This window comes from Charadrius vociferus, unplaced genomic scaffold (assembly GCF_000708025.1).
Source record: "Charadrius vociferus isolate BGI_N301 unplaced genomic scaffold, ASM70802v2 scaffold714, whole genome shotgun sequence".
Classification (NCBI taxonomy): domain Eukaryota; kingdom Metazoa; phylum Chordata; class Aves; order Charadriiformes; family Charadriidae; genus Charadrius; species Charadrius vociferus.
In genome coordinates, this window is record NW_009647836.1 from 134,776 (window position 1) to 150,432 (window position 15,657).

The following is a 15,657-nucleotide window of genomic DNA, read 5'->3' on the forward strand; positions in this document are numbered from 1 at the left end:
GGGGCCGGGTGGGAACCGCCCAGGCGGGTCTCCCCGGTCCCAGACCAGTCCATCCCCAGTTACCGACCAGTCTCTTCCCAATATTAGATCAGCCTATCCCCAGTCCCAGACCAGTCCAGACCGAGATCAGTCTCCCCAGTCCCAGGTCATTCCATCCCCAGTCCCAGACCAGCCTCTCCCCAGTCCCAGGTCATTCCATCCCCAGACCAGGGTCCACAGTCCCAGACTGGTCCATCCTCAGTTACTGACCAGTCTGCCCAATCCCGGGTGAGTCCATCCCCAGCCCCAGACCAGTCTCTCCCCAACCCCAGAGCAGCATCTCCAGTCCCAGACCAGTCTAACCCCAGTTACCGCCCAGTGTCCCCTATCCCAGATCTGTCCATCCCCACTCCAGATCAGTCTCCACAGTCCCAGACCAATCGATCCCTAGTCCCAGACCAGTGTCCCCAGTCCCAGGTGAGTCCATCCCCAGACCCAGATCAGTCTTCCCAGTCTCAGACCAGTCTCTGCAGTCCCAGATTGGTCCATCCCCAGTCCCAGACCGGTCTCCCCAGTCCCAGACCAGTCCATCCCCAGTTACCGACCAGTGTCCCCTGGCCCAGAGCTGTCCATGCCTAGTACGAGATCAGCCCATCCCCAGACCCAGATCAGTCTTCCCAGTCTCAGACCAGTCTCCGCAGTCCCAGATTGGTCCATCCCCAGTCCCAGACCAGCCTCTCCAGCCCCATACCAGTCTCTCCCCAGTCCCAGACCAGTCTTCCCAGCCTCAGACCACCGTCCCCAGTCCCAGACCAGTCCATCCGCAGCCCCAGACCAGTCTCCCTAGTGCCAGATCAGTCCATGCCCGGGCAGTTCCCAGTCCCCTCCCGGATCAGCCCCAGGTCCCCAAATCAGTCTCTCCCTCGCCGCCCCAGCAGTGCCACTGTCCCCCCGCCGTCATCGCTGTCCCCGCAGTGCCCAGCAGCCCCAGTCCAGCCCAGACATACCCAGCTGGGGCCACCGGCCGTAGCAGAGCATAAAGGACCATCTGCAGCCTGACTTCAGAGGGTTTTTTTGGGATTACCAGATTACATGCACATTTCTTGGAAGAAAACCGTAATCACTCCCATGTGGGTAATACAGAGAAATGGGAAATGTATGGAGCTGCACAGATGGCATAATAAAAATAATGATCTAAGGTACACAACCTTTACTGTCATTTCTAATAAATAACGGCTGTAATAGCCCTTGTTTTTAAACACCCGACTGATCCTAATCAGATTCCCCCTGTGAGATTTGGGGACAGCCAAAAACCTCTTTTGCAATCAGATGCGGTTAGGAGGGTTATTTCGGGGGGGACCCCCGTAGCACCGGTCCTGCCTGCTCACGCCGGCCGAAGACCCACCTCGGTAAAAAATTGTTTCCTTTGTACGAGGTCTGGCAAAATCTGGGCTATTTTAAATCAAGTCTCTCCATCCCCTTGTCCCCCCTGGAGCCCAACGAGCTAATTGCCACCGTGTTACCGGCAGGGTGATTGCATCACCTCTTGGCTTCCTTTTGGCTCCGCAACTTCACGGGCAGCCTGGAAAAATCCTGGAAAGGCAAAGTCTCAGTTCCCTGGGGTAAGTGGGATCCCAGCAGGAGGAGGATAAAATAATAAACCCCTTAAAACGGGGTTTTCAGCAGCTCACGGTCCTGACAGCAGCAGGCTGGAAGGGAGCAAGATGCCCCACATCCCTGCTGGTGGCAGGCAAGGGACAACACGAAACACAGCCTGGAGTGGGCAGCCCGGCTGGGAATTTCTTGCAAGCTATTTCCCTGTGTGCGGAGGGGGAGCAGCATCCCGGGAAGCTCATTCACACTTCTGCAGAGTCATTTTTCCCACGTCGGAGACACCGGGGCTTTCAGGAGAGCTAAGCGGCGTAGCGTGCAGAGCTCTTACCCATGTAGAAAGAAGTAGAAACCAGCCCGTTTTTCCCTGCTTCAAGGTTTGCCTTCCAGTGCCCAGAGGTCCCAAAGCCACTGCAGGTCCCACTGACGTAGGCCAGAGTGGAAAAATATATATAGCCACCTGGGACATGCCTCAAATTCGAGGAAATTGGGCTTGGAAGATGCTATTTGGGCAACGGTTGTTGCTGTGATGCCAAGCGTGGGGGATGCTGCAGCTTATGGGGACCATCCCTTGTAAGTCCCCAAATCAGGGGGATTTTTCCAGGGATAACAGCTGCTTTGGTGCCACGGTTCCTCAGGGTACGTTTGAGTCCCGGGATGCCCAGCTGCGGGACAGGAGGGGACACGGCCACCAGAGCTCGCACATGTGACAGGACGACAGTGCTCCGCAGAGGTTGTCACACCTACTGCAAACCTAATCTCTGCTTATCACAGATCTCTGATGACTTCCTATTAACACCAGAAACCAACTTTCTTCTTTTTTCTTTTTTTTTTTTTTTTTCCTGTGCACAAGTTCCATTTTTCTGCTTCCTAAAATGATAACAGAGGCATTAAATACAATATCGACCCGGTTTGCTCAACTTCCCTTCAGTCCACTCCATCAACGGCATTTATGGTCCTTGAACTCATTAATTGCTTGGGGCGCTTTCCCACACAGAGTGGAGAATAACAGCCTTTTCTCAACCTAAAAAGACCGGGAAAAGCCCTGTTTTTCCCCCTGGAATCCTATACATTATGGCTAAACACCGAGTCTTTAGAACTTTTAATTTTGCTGATGGTTCTCATCAAGAAAATAGGCAACAGGACACAGCAGTGGAGCGGTCATGTCAGTCCATCCCTCCATTCCCACCAGGAAAACTGCAAATCAAGACCAGCCATCCTCACGGTTTTAATCACTCTCCTCTTTATAAGGAGTTCAGCAAGTAACCCCCAGTACTGTCACACTCAGAGTACCCAGAAGTTTTCATTAAGGGAATTCCTAGAAATATTTTAAGCACCTTTTTTTTTTTTTTTTCTTTCTCAGAATGGATTGCAGAACAGATATTTTTGAGAAGTCAGGCAAGGTATTTATAGTAAAAGGCCAAGCTGACATGGAAGGTTTGAAGGTTTAAAAGTAGAAGGGCTGTGTCGATGGATTGGGATCCCCATTGTAAGATAGATGTGGGGAGTCCTGGCAAAGGAAGGCAGCAAGGCCATGCTTTGGAGACACGATGTACGAGTTTGGGATGTAAAAATGGACATAGTCACGATCTTTCAATATTAAAGAGACTGTTGGAGAAGGACAGCGTTAAATCGGTCTGCGGGTCAACCGAGTCAAATCAAGCAAATGGCTGCTTTTGCAACCGGGGACATTCAGATCGGGCGGCAGGGGAAACCCAAAACCACTCTGGCTCCAGGGATGGAGGCGGTGGGGACAGGCAGACTCCGGCACAGCTGGGTTTCCCCCCTCCCTGGGGGCGGTGGGTGAAGGAAAATGCCAGACAGACATCTGCCAAGGACAGGCTGGACCAGGAAAGTCCAAGCACAGCGAGGGGCATCTGCAGCCCCAGGAGCCTCCGGCCCCTCTCCCCATCCCATGGGGTGACAGCCAGGCTCGGCAGCACACCGACACCCCGGGACCCATCCCTCCCTCCTCAGGGCAGCCTCGCAGGCTGCAGCAGCCTCAAGCTTCGCTGCAAAGAGAATAAAAGGTGGCTTCTCCCCACCCCGGCTTTCCAAGGTTTGCATTGGCATCCTCATCCCCTGCCGCAGGAGTGTCTGGGTACCACACTGCTGGAGAGAGGGACAGGGCTTGCTGCTGCCCGGGGTGATGGAAACACGGCCGTGTTTTCCATCTTAACAAGAGGAGGAACTTCTTTACTTTGAGGCTAGTGGAGCGCTGGAACAGGCTGCCCAGAGAGGTTGGGGAGTCCCCCACTCTGCAGACATTCAAACCCCTCCTGGATGCCATCCTGTGCAACCTGTTGTAGGTGACCCTGCTCTGGCAGGGGTGTTGGACTAGATGATCTCCAGAGGTCCCTTCCAACCCTGACCATTCTGTGATTCTATGATTAAATACCAAGAAGAAATTTTTCACTGTGAGGGTGGTGAGCCCCTGGCCCAGGTTGCCCAGAGAAGTTGTTGAGGCCCCATCCCTGGAGGCGTTCAAGGCCAGGTTGGACGGGGCTTGGAGCAACCTAGGCTGGTGGGAGGTGTCCGTTGGAACTTGATGATCTTCAAGGACATTGGAACACGATGATCTTCAAGGTCCCTTCCAACCTAAACCATTCAATGATTCTATGATCCACTGGGGAATGGAGGAACGGGACAGAGCAAGACACTGTCATCAATTAACTCGCCCAGAGGTATACACAGAGCCGGCAGCCAAGGGGAGGGTCTGCGAGTCCCGACTCCCTCGCTCCAACCCTCGAGCCCGCAGCCAAGGCCAGCGCTGGCTGCTTTCTGCCCTAGACATGAATCCCCTTTGGCGTTTGGCAAAGGGAATACAGAGTTTTCCAAGCCCCAGGGCCAACTTCTGCCTGCGAACAGCCGGCTGCTTATCTGTTCATCCATCTGCTTCTGCCGGTGCCACCTGCGTGGTCGGGGAGTGGGTAGGTGGGAGCTGGAGAGTGGAGGCAGGAGCAATCCCTGCTCCCCAACTGCTGCTCCTTCTGGGCCAGCAGGCACTGCAGCTCCTCCTGCTCCTGGAAGGGGTTCCTGCCATAGTCATGGCAGATCCAGGTGCGGTACTGCCAAGATAAAGCCAAAAGAGGTCATCAGGGTCACCGGGGGCTGAGACACCTCCAGCTTGAAAGCCAGGACTTGCAACAGCTCCAGTGGAAAGCAGCAAGCCGAGCGGGGGCAATGCCCGCTGCATCCCAGGTGAGGCCAGGGGATCCCCAGCCAGAACCAGCAAGCAGAAAGGTCCCAGTTTCGCAGAAGCTCGCACACCACGCGACACGACCATGGCTCAGAAGACATGCGACGGTTCCCCCTCCCCGCCAAGACCAAACACTTCCCGCATGCCCAGCCCGGCACAGATGGACCCGGAGAGCCGGCAGCATCCTCAGCTTCTCACCCTGGCTGCAGCCGGGATGGCAGCTTTATTTACCAAGAAGCTGCTCTCCTTCCTTGTGTGCCCAAATCCTCCTAAGAAAAGCCTCCCCGCGCTTTCTCCCCGCCGTGGCAGCACGAGGACAGGCTGGACACGCTGCCACAAGCTGCACGGCCGAGCCGGCTCTCGCATGCCGAGGCAGGTTTGATTTGCAGAGCGTCTTGCTCGCCACCGGGCAGTCGGGGAGCGCGTTTCATCCTCCCCTCATCGCTGCAAAGGCTGCTCCAGCGGCACGGAGCGTGCCGATGGCTGGCGGCCAGCTGGCAGCAGGCGGAGGTCCGGAGGTGGCTGGGAAACGAGAGAGACGGTCTGTAGAAACGCTTCCCGCTACTGCTGGGATGAGAAACGGCCAGACGGGTCCAGGCTGCAGCGCCCGAGAGCGTAGGCAGGAACGGGCAGCTCTGCCGGGATCTGCTGTGGCAGATACCCGGTGCTCGTGGGGAGCGGGCAGGGCTTTGCCCTCTTCCAAAGTAGGTGGGAACCAGCAGCTCCAGCAAGCAGGACTTACTGGGATGAGAGGTAGGACCACGGCCAGCAATAACCGACCACTTTACAAAAAAAAGGATGGAGGATAGGGAGTACGGGAATGCAAAACCAGTGGGTGCAAAGCATCCAGAGAGGGACCCAGCGTTGGAGTCCCGGCATGGGGTAGCGCTGGGACAGGCATGGGGTGCAACTGGGGGAACTGGAGGGAGAGGGCAGGCAGCCCCCAGCAGCTGCCCAGCCTCAGCACCCCCGGGGTGAGGTGCACCCCATGGCCAGGAGCCACCAAACCCACGGATGCAGGAGAGTGGGATGGGCAGCTCAGCCCTGTCCTGCCGGGACTGCCACAAGCGTGGGGACCACGAGCCACAAGAGAATAAAGCCTGAGACTGACCCTGGCGGCATCCCCCCTCCTGCAGCCGGGGAAAGTCAGCTCGGGCAGAGGGGATTTCCACCGGGAATGTCTGGATTCCCCAAATCCACTCCTGCAGACAGCAGGACTCGCCACGGCCGCTGGGCGCGCCGCCTGCAAGCGGGAAGACCTTTTGTTCGGGGCAGACCTCGAGAGCCAGGCCTGATTCCTTGCTTATTAAAAAAAAAAACCACCCTGGGAAGTGAATCCCAAAGGATTTGGGACAGGATTTGGGGCAAGCATCCATGCCAGCCGCTCATGGAGGGAACATCCCTCCCATGCAAACCATCCAGCGGGATGAAGCTCCATGGGAGCTCCATGGGCAGACCAGCCTGGCCACCAAGGCTTGGCACCCGCTGAGGTCTCAGCACCCACCGCCCTGCCTCGGAGATGGCTCCCACCATCCAGCGAAAGAGGGAAGGAGCCGGCGGGAGGCTGGGGGAAGCACCCTGCTGCTGCCAGGCGTTTCCTTTTAAAGCCAGAGCAAGAAGTGGTTACAGCCAGTTTCCTCCAGCGCTGACCACTAACCCGCTGCCCTCCTCCTCTCTCCTGGGGCCCGGAGCACCCATCCCATCTGGGGCAGCACCGGGGGGAGGGGAATGCAGCCTGGCCATGGTGTGCCAGCACCACTGGGGGACGGGTCCATCACCTGAATGCCCGTCTGTGCCCTCTCTCACGTCTACACCGTCTTCTCTGAGCTCTCTTACTTCCTTTTCTAACCTTACCCGTCCTCCTGCTGCTGCTCTTGGTCCCTTCCTTCCTTCTTCATCCATCTAGCCCCAATAAGCACCATTTGCCAGCTCGAAACCACAGCTGCGCGCTCGAGGCACGCTTCCTGCGGCGAGGGGCCGGCTGACCAGTCCCAGAGAGCAGCTTCTCCGTTTCTACTTCCCGGGGTCCCATCTCAGGTCCCTGCTCCGGATGGAGGAAACCAAGGCACCGAGGGATGCTCACCTGCAGCCCTGGGGAGGAGGTTCCCAGGAGGTCTGACCTGTCCCTCACAGGTTTTAGCCAACAAGAAAGTAGGTTTTTCATCCCGAGCAGCCTGCCCAGCCCTTATCCATGTCTGCTCCCAAGCGCTGCATCTCCGAATCGCTGCTTGCTGGGATGACAGCTGGGCTAAATGGGGACATTTAACCTCTTTTCTATCCTCAGCAAGAGCTGAAGCTCAGGTCACAATACCCTTGCTCCTGCATCCTACCTACACACACGGAAAACCACCCCAAAGCCACAAAGGGGAACCAGGCGTGACCTCCCACAGCCAAGGTAAGCAAGCCAACTGCTGTTTGGCATGAAGCAAGGTGCAGGACCCACGCAGCACGGGGTCCCACGAGCTCCTGGCCACACAGGTACATACCGACGGTGCCCACCATCCTGCGGGACCCCCAACCATCCACCTCAGCTGACCTACCCCCAAGTCCCTTCCTCTTGCAAAAGCGGAGGGCGCAGGGGCGAGCTGGGAGCAGCGCATCGCCCGTCAGGTTGGAGCATCCATCCTGGCTCTTCCCCTTCTTCAAATGCAGCTGCGGATGAGTAATGCCAGAGCGCTCCCCGCTCCAGCAGCCAGCCGTCGCCCCCGGGGCCGCGCTAGCAGCAATCCGCCCACGAGGGCCATCCGCAGCTTCCCCCTCTCCCCCAACGCCGCGATCGCGGGGAAGGCAGGGTGTTCTGAGTAAGAAGGCAGCTCTCGCTAAGGCCCGCAGCTCAGAAAAACACATCCAGGCGCCTCCGCCCTTGGCTCTGCCTTTGGTCTTTTCAAGGAAATGCTGGCAAAGCCCCCGGCAAAACTTCAATGTGATGAAAAAGCAGCATCTAAAGGAAAGGGAGGGAAAGTCCAGCATCTACTGAGGCCAGCCTGGATTTTGGGGAGCCGGAGGAATAGCTGGGATGGAGGAGGGGGGGAGAAGGGGGCGCACAAGACAGCAACCCCACATGGTGGTTTGTGCTGGGATGCAGCCAGAGCGTGGGAAGGGTTGGGGAGAGCTGACCCAGCCAGGGGAAGCCCCGCGGGGAATCTCCAGCACTGCGGGTGTTTTGTAATCCCTTGGACCATTTTCCGCCCGCCCCCGTGGGTGTTTTTGACAGCCGGTGATAACGGGGCAGAGCTGCATCCCTCATGTGACAGCGACTGCCCGCTCCCTCCGGCACCCAGGGAAGGGAGCTCAGCAGTGGGGAAGGGGCTGACATTTGGGCCAGTGTCACGTGCTGTCCCTGCCTCTCTCCTGGGAGGAGAGAAATCCCCTTAAACCACTCGGTGTAGCCGGAGGGACCGCCGGGTCTCCATCACCGTCTGCCGCGGGGCCACTGCACGACCCTCATGGTTACAGCCGGGGGGGACGACACTCACCTCCAGGGATGGGACCAAGTTTAGGGGCGCCTTGTGGACATCACGTTGTGGGTTACTTCTTCCTTGCAGAGTTCCACCTGTGGCCCCTTTGCCCTCCCAGGGCGGTTTTGGATCCCGGTCCTTCACTGCAGGGGCCCGGGCTGGGCAGAGGAACAGGGTTCGGCGTGGGAGAGACTGGAGGGCAGCCGGGGAGCTGCGCGGGAACTGTGCTTTTAAAGGCCTTTCCTTTTGCTTTTGAAGGCTTTCCGGGTCAAAAGTGCAGCTCTGATCTCTGCAACTAGTGTAAATGCGCTGCTCTCGCTCCCAGCTGCCGGCATCTGGCTCGGCTCAGCTACAGCAACATCCCACTCTCGCGCAGGACGGGAACCCACCCAGCCAGGGCTCTAGCTCTCCTAAAACCTGCTGTTCCGCATCATTTTGGGGAGGAAAGAGGTGAATTTCTCCATCAACACTTGCTTCTCTCTGTCCCCTGCCTCTGAAAGCCGGGCACTTGCTGCTGTCAGAGAAGGCCCTGCCAGATGCAAGCGCATCCAAAGCCACTTGCAAGAGCCTTCCTCTCCTCTCCTCTCCTCGGAACCAGCTCAGCACCTTTCCTGGGGCTCCCGGGGGACTTGATGCTCACCCATCCCTCCCACTACGTCCTAACTGAACTCTCGAGAAAAGCACTGGGGTTTTAAAGAGCTTTTTTTAAGTGCACTCGCATAATGTCTAGGTGCTTCTTTTTTTTTTTTTTTCATTTCTTTCTTTTTTTTTTTTTTTGCATGCAAAACCCAAAATCCCCAGGTAATAAATAGCATGCACAAAGGCCAGCTCGGGCAAACAGCTGGCGCCTGCAGTGAGCTGCATGCAAAAGAGTCGTACACGTTTGCAAACTCCGCAGACACATATATAAGGGGACGTCGGGGCAGGGCATACCTCCTGCAGCAAGGTCGCCTCGTACTCCTGCAGCTGCTGCTGGAAGCCAAAGTTGGGGCTGACGTAGGACCTCACGGCCTTGGTGGCAGCCAGGCAGCCCTCCCAGCCGAGTTCGGTCACCGTCATGAGGTAAGCCACCAGGATGGTGGTGCTGCGGGAGACCCCAGCCAGGCTGGCAGAGCACGAGGGAGCAGCATCAGGTAGAAGTATTCCCACCACCGAGGCTGGTGTGGCCCCGCAGCAAGGGACGCTCATGGGATGCGTCTTCCCATGGGCATCCCTTCTCGCTGGGGTGCTAGCAGGGTTCCCCAGCCATGGGTTGGGTGGGGATAAGGAGCCGCATGGACAGGGATCCACTGCTGGTGGCTCCAGGCAGGTGACTTCCCCCCCCGTCCCCTCCTCCAGGCTGTCCCACCTCTTTGGATGCTCAGGTTTTCAGTGCACAGACCACCCATCCCCACAGGTCTCAGCAGAGGACACCTTCCCCTGTCACCCTCCCACTGTTCCTTGTCTTCTCCTCTTCTTCATCCCCACCACAAGTGACGTTCAATGTTGAGGACACTTTTTGGGAGCCCATCCCCACCTCCCACAGGACCAACATGAACTGGGGATGCAAGGTGGTGACAGTAGGTCTCACCAATGGACGAGGCAGCCTCCCCCACCAAGCCGGCATTCGTGGATGAACTTGATGCACTCCTTAAAATGCTGCAGCCTGCAAGGAGAGAGGCAGGGAGGTGAGGATGGGAGGGCTGCCCACCCCTGCAAGGTGCCTGGCCACACCATCCGTCACATCCCATACCAAGGACTTCCCACCACCCTGGGGCCACCGACATAGGGTGGGAGCAGCGGTCCTTCCTCTGCCTAGCAAAGGCAGAGGGGCTGATCTTCATCTGCCAGGAAGGAAATGACCTGGGAAACTTTCCGGGGGATTTCCTGCTCCCCAGGCATCAGGAACAGGGTGATGCCATCAGCCAAACCAGCTCAGGAGAGGACGCCAGTGAGACAGCTTCCAGGCGAGGTGTCATCTTGCGGCCAAGGGCCATGTCAGAGGTTGCCCTGAGCCACCGGCTCACCCCTAATTCCCAAACCATGCCAAAACCACCCAGTTTCCTCAAGGGCAAAGATGCCAGTGAGGAAGAAGGCAGGGAGAAGGTGGCTCCCGAGGTGTTTTGCCTGCGATTTCCAAAATGGTGCAACTCCCTTCCCCTCCTCACCCCAAGCAGCCCCTCCAGCCCCTTCCCACCCCAGAGAGGGCACAGAGAGGTGCTGGTGGCAGGGAGGCAGAGCTGCCAGCGACAACGCAGGCTTGTCCCCAGATAGCTCCATTCCTGCGAGCACCACCAGTAAGTGCCGTTAAGGCAGAGGGAGCACGTTCACCCTAAGGTCAGGGACTCGGGGCTTTCTGGCAGCTCAACTGCAACACACTACGGTGCTTCTCTCCTTCTGACCTGCCTGCTCAGCTAAATGAATCATAGAATGGTTTGGGTTGGAAGGGACCTTAAAGATCATCTAGTTCCAGCCCCCCTGCCATGGGCAGGGACACCTCCCACCAGCCCAGGTTGCTCAAAGCCCCATCCCACCTGGTCTTGGCCACCTCCAGGGATGGGGCAGCCACAGCTTCTCTGGGCAACCTGTTCCAGGGGCTCACCACCCTCACAGTGAAAAATTTCTTCCTATTCTAAATCTCCCCTCTTCCAGTTTGAAGCCATTACACCCCTCATCCTATCACTACATCCCCTTGTAAAAAGTCCCTCTCCAGCTCTCCTGCAGGCCCCCTTCAGATACTGGAAGGCCGCTATAAGGTCTCCTCAGTGCCTTCTCTTCTCCAGGCTGAACAACCCCAACTCTCTCAGCCTGAGCAGCACTCATCTTTTTGAAGGATGGAGACATAGAAAACAAGATAAATAACTCGGTAGGTACTGATGAGATAGAGGTGGGTGTTCATGGGACACACATCCCTCCTGCTCATCACTGCATGGGATGCTGGAAGCCACTGCCAATCCCTCCAGAAGACAGAGGGCATCTCCGAGATCCCACACCGAGCCAGGTATTCGGCTCCTTGGTACATATTTGCAATAAATGCTGCCCATCCCTGCTCACCCTCACAGCCGCACCGAGCCTTGGGGTAGTTTTGAAGCAGAAAACCTGATTTGGGCATAACTTGGGCTGCTGGTGGACTGCCTGACCACACAACCCTGGCTTTTTTGGGGAGGAAAAAAGGGTCCCTCTGGCGCAGCCAAGCCAGAGCCACTGGGCAGTGAGTGTGGGAGCCGGCAGCGCCTCTGCCCCGGCGCCAGACTTCCTCTGCCTCCACGTGATGGGGCGGGTGAGCGCCTGCACAGCCTTCCCGATTTCTCAGAAGCCAAGGCATGAGCTACCACAGAGTTATTGCCCCTCGTGCCCCTGGCCGAGGCCTTGCTCCCAGCGCATCCTCCCCACCTCAGAGCCGGCTTCCCTCAGGGGACAAGGCAGAAGCCTCTAAAATCCATCCCTGCCCAGCCCATGGAAGGGGATGCTCTTCCCCCTGCTCCAGGAGGGGGATGGAAGGGGATGCTGCTCTTCACCCTTCCCTGGAAGGGCAGGGCTCCTGCTAAGAAACCAGCCAAGGATGTTTTTTAATACATACAGCAGGGGGTTCTGCTGCCCGAGAAGAGATGGAGGAGTCTTTGAAGCTGTGGTCATACTAAAAATATTGAGCCTCTTGGCCCTGGAAGGAGATGTCAGTCCATTGCTCCTCATGGGCTACAGACACGCCTATTCCTTGACCACCGTAGCAAAGAAAGCACCACCCTCTGGGGAGCCTTTCCCTGCCTAAAACTTGTCCGGGGGGATTTTGCCTTGTCCTACTTATCTTTGCAGATCAGACAGCATCCCCCAGGGCGTGCACGTGTTGCCTACAGAGGTCCAAGCTCTCCAGAACCCAGTCCTCCACTTCAGCCCCTGGCCTGGGACCAGCAGGGATGCACTTTGCTTGGAAGAAGGTGATGCTTTTGCCTCCAGCTGCCTCTGCACACTTGCTGCCAGCCTCCAGCCTGCTCCATGCACACAGCATCGCTCTCCCAACCCATCCTGGAAGGAGACAGGTGAGCACTTCTGCCACCCCATCCATCCTCACCCACTCCACAGGGCGTTTTTTCCCTGGATAGCCAGCCAGAGGAAAGCTCTCCCCATGCTTTTCCAGCCTCGAAGCGTGGGATCAGGACGTGGAACCTCGTAATGCTGAGAGCCACTGAGGTCCTGAGTCGCAAGCATCTCCTCTTCAGGACATCAGGATTGTGAAATCCAAGGCATAAACTGACAAGCAGAAAATAGTTCCTTTAACAAGTCTTCCTTCCGGCAGCCAGTCTTATCTTCTTTTTTCTCCTTTTTTTTTTTGTTTGGTTTTTTTTTTCGTTTCAGTAGACATGCCACAAATGCAAAGAAATGAGAGAAGGGAAAAAATAACAACAAAAAAAAACAGTTCTTGCTGAGGCAGGGTTTTCTTGTAAAGCTTCTCTTTCCGCTCAGCAGGAGCATGAGCAAGCAGAATCACACCCCTGGGCACGGCTGCTCCCCAAGGGGGCTGGAAAACCAACACCTCCACAAACGGGCTTCGCTCCCGTCACTCTGCACAAAGTTTCAATCCTTTTTAGGGTTTGATTGATGAGAAAAATCCCTCGGAGTCACCCTTTTCCTGGGTGCAACAGATGATTTATGGATGCCCAAAGCAGCAGCCGGGCGCTGTCACCCCCCCGCAGTGTCAGCAGCACCTGCACCCATCACACCCCAACACCACGTCCCATGAAATCCTCAGACTTCCTTACAGCACCCCTCACCTCTCAAGAACATCATTAAAAGACTTATGACTATCTATGCTTTGTATGGGGGGAAAAAAACCCACAACTTTGGTTTTAACAAATCTTTTCTTTCTCTTTCCAAGGAAAATGTCTAGAAGACCGACAAAATCAATGTCTTTCTGATGCTCCACTTTTCAACCCTGCCCAGTAGAATAATTCTGAAATCTGATGGAAAATTAAATTAAACTTATTGACTGCAAACACACACAGAAACAGATTTTACAATCCCTACAAATGCTATCTACTGCCTGAGAATGAAGCACAGCTGCTGTCCAGCTCAGCAACGATACCAAGTTTTTGCAGCATGAATGAACTGAACTTTCATTCTGCAGAATCTGAACTTTTATTGACCGTTAACTACCAACGGGCGATGCTGGGAGACGAAAGGATGGCAAACAACTTACAGGTTTTGACTGGATGAATCCGAGGCTGAGATACAGAGATAGGTCATGTCCTGCAATACAGAGATGGTTGCAGTAATAAGATACCTCTGAGAAACACAAAATCTCCCGTTTCTCTCTTTTCCCTCTCCCCGGCTGACCCTTCAGTGAGGGGAAAGCCACAACCCATTTTTGGCTGCCATCACCCGGCTCCGCATGGGTAGGGAGAACCATGAAGGGTCGCATCCATCCCACCCCAGGGCTATTTCCCCCCCATTTCAGCCCAGAGGAGAGGTCAGGCTGTGGGGAACTGCTACGATGCTCAGGACCCCCCAAAACTGATCCACCCCTTTCCTGGGCCCCCGGCTGGCGAACCCCGTCAGGAAGACGTGTGCGAACACGCACTGATGAAGTCACTCTCATCAATGAGTTATTTCCTCCCAGTCCTTTTAATACACAATAAATCATCCTGCCGCATGTTGACGTAGGTCGGATTACTTTCCTTTCTTTAAAACATCGCTTCCTCGATCCTCCCTGTTTTGAGTTAAAATTAGATCCTTTTCATCTGAGGTTTTTTTTAAACTTTCTTAGCGAAATGGGTGGAAATCCTGCCAGCCAGAGCCGAAACAGCCAAGCACCAGGGATTACCCTATCTCCATCAGCTCCTTGTGGCACTGATGCCAAAAGGTCCCCCCTGGGCTGATGCAGCCCAACTCCCCGGACCACCCTCACTTCCCTCCAGCACAGGGCAGATCAGGAGGCTGGAAAAAGCTGATTATTTAAGGAGGGAAGGGACAGAGTGGGACAGGCATGGGGATATTCCCACGCTGGAAAGGCCCACGTTGCAAGGATGAGCACAGGCGGGCTTTCCTGTGCATCACCTCTCCGTCCCATCCATCCTCCCCAGCCCCATCCCACACTCGGCCTCACCATCCTGCAGCCCCTCGCAGGATGGGGACAAGGTGCCACAGTGATGTGTCGCTTGCCGGCTCCTCATGGCGTGCCAGCCAGCTGCTCGCTGCCTGGAGATGTTGCTGGAGAGGCTGGGAGGGAAACGGAGCCGGTGGGTTCCTCATCCACATCCCTGGCCAAACCGTGGCTCCCCGGCACGCAGGGGATGGCGGGGGCAGGCAGGACCTCAGCGGGTAGAAGAAGACCGTGCACCAGGCAGGGGCATGGGGACCAGCAAGCAAACGCCAGCAGGTTTTGTGGGATGAGCCATATGATGGGCTGCGGCTTCCCAAAACCTGGCTGCGCCCCACCATGCCTGGCACCAGCCCAACCTCCCCGTGGCAAAGAGAGCCAGGCTGCTGGCAAAGCCACTCTGCCAACCAGTGGAGCAGCCAAAGCGACCCCACTCCTCCTCAAACCCCAACCCACACCTTGATCCCCGATTAACTGCCGAGCTCCGAGCGGCTTCCCCTTCCCCACGGGGCTGGGTGCCCCCATCCCACCTCGGAGAGCTGGGCCACGCATGGGACCGGTGCTGGGGTTTGCGGTTCCCAACCCAAGGCTGTGATTGACACATTGCTCAACCCACCATGCCTTTCCGGTTCCCCTTTCCACCAGCCCAGTGGCTTGCTCCATGTTGTAAGCTCCCCGTGTGGTTTAGCTACCCGTCTGGCCGTGCCCCGAGCCCTGCCAGCCCCAGCTGCTGCCCCTTCTCCAGCCACGAGCCGTTTCTCTGCACCGATTTTATTCAGGCTCCTTCCTTCTCTCTTTCCCCCCTTCCACGTTACTCAATACCTTTGCGGGGAAAAGGCTCGAGCTGGCGTTTTGCTGAGGCTCCCTGCCCATCATGGCCCCAAAGGACGAGGGGTCCAAGCAGTCCCCTTCGCCTTCTGCAGCATCCCGGGATTTGGGAGCTGGCAGCAGGTCCAACACCGGGATGAAGTGCAAGTTGCTCGCGGCCATCGGCTGCAGGATGAGCAGAGTGGTCCGAGCATCCCTCACACGGACCCCCACATGGGGCTGCTGCTTCTGTTGCGGGGTCCACCCGCCCCACGGGTCCACGCAGGCAGGATTTGTGCATGAAAGACCTGTCCAGCACCTCCGGCATCAACCCACCAGGCAGCTCCCTCCTGCCTCAGTTTCCCCATCCCACAGCCTGAGGGGTCCGCAGCGCTCCGGGGTCCGAGAAGGGTAGGAGGACAGGGCAGGCAAAGCCAGGGAGTCCCGGGAACCCTGTCCTGGAAGGATGGGGGGGGTGGTCCGGGTGCCGCTGTGTCCCCCCCTCCCCGTCGGGGCTGGATGCCGCCCCG

The 15,657-nt window shown here is 56.9% G+C and overlaps 1 protein-coding gene across 1 annotated transcript in view; it reads right to left on the bottom strand.

The window, feature by feature from the left end:
- Positions 1–4,466: 4,466 nt before the first annotated feature.
- The window catches only part of LOC104284466 (dual specificity protein phosphatase 22-A-like), a 13,870-nt gene continuing 2,679 nt past the window's right edge, over positions 4,467–15,657 (bottom strand). Inside the window, exons 4-7 of the mRNA XM_009882802.1 lie at positions 13,421–13,470; positions 9,818–9,892; positions 9,181–9,352; positions 4,467–4,658 (exon numbers count right to left, since the gene is read on the bottom strand). Coding sequence (XP_009881104.1) covers positions 4,467–4,658; positions 9,181–9,352; positions 9,818–9,892; positions 13,421–13,470 — 489 coding nt within the window. The remainder of the gene's footprint in view (positions 4,659–9,180; positions 9,353–9,817; positions 9,893–13,420; positions 13,471–15,657) is intronic.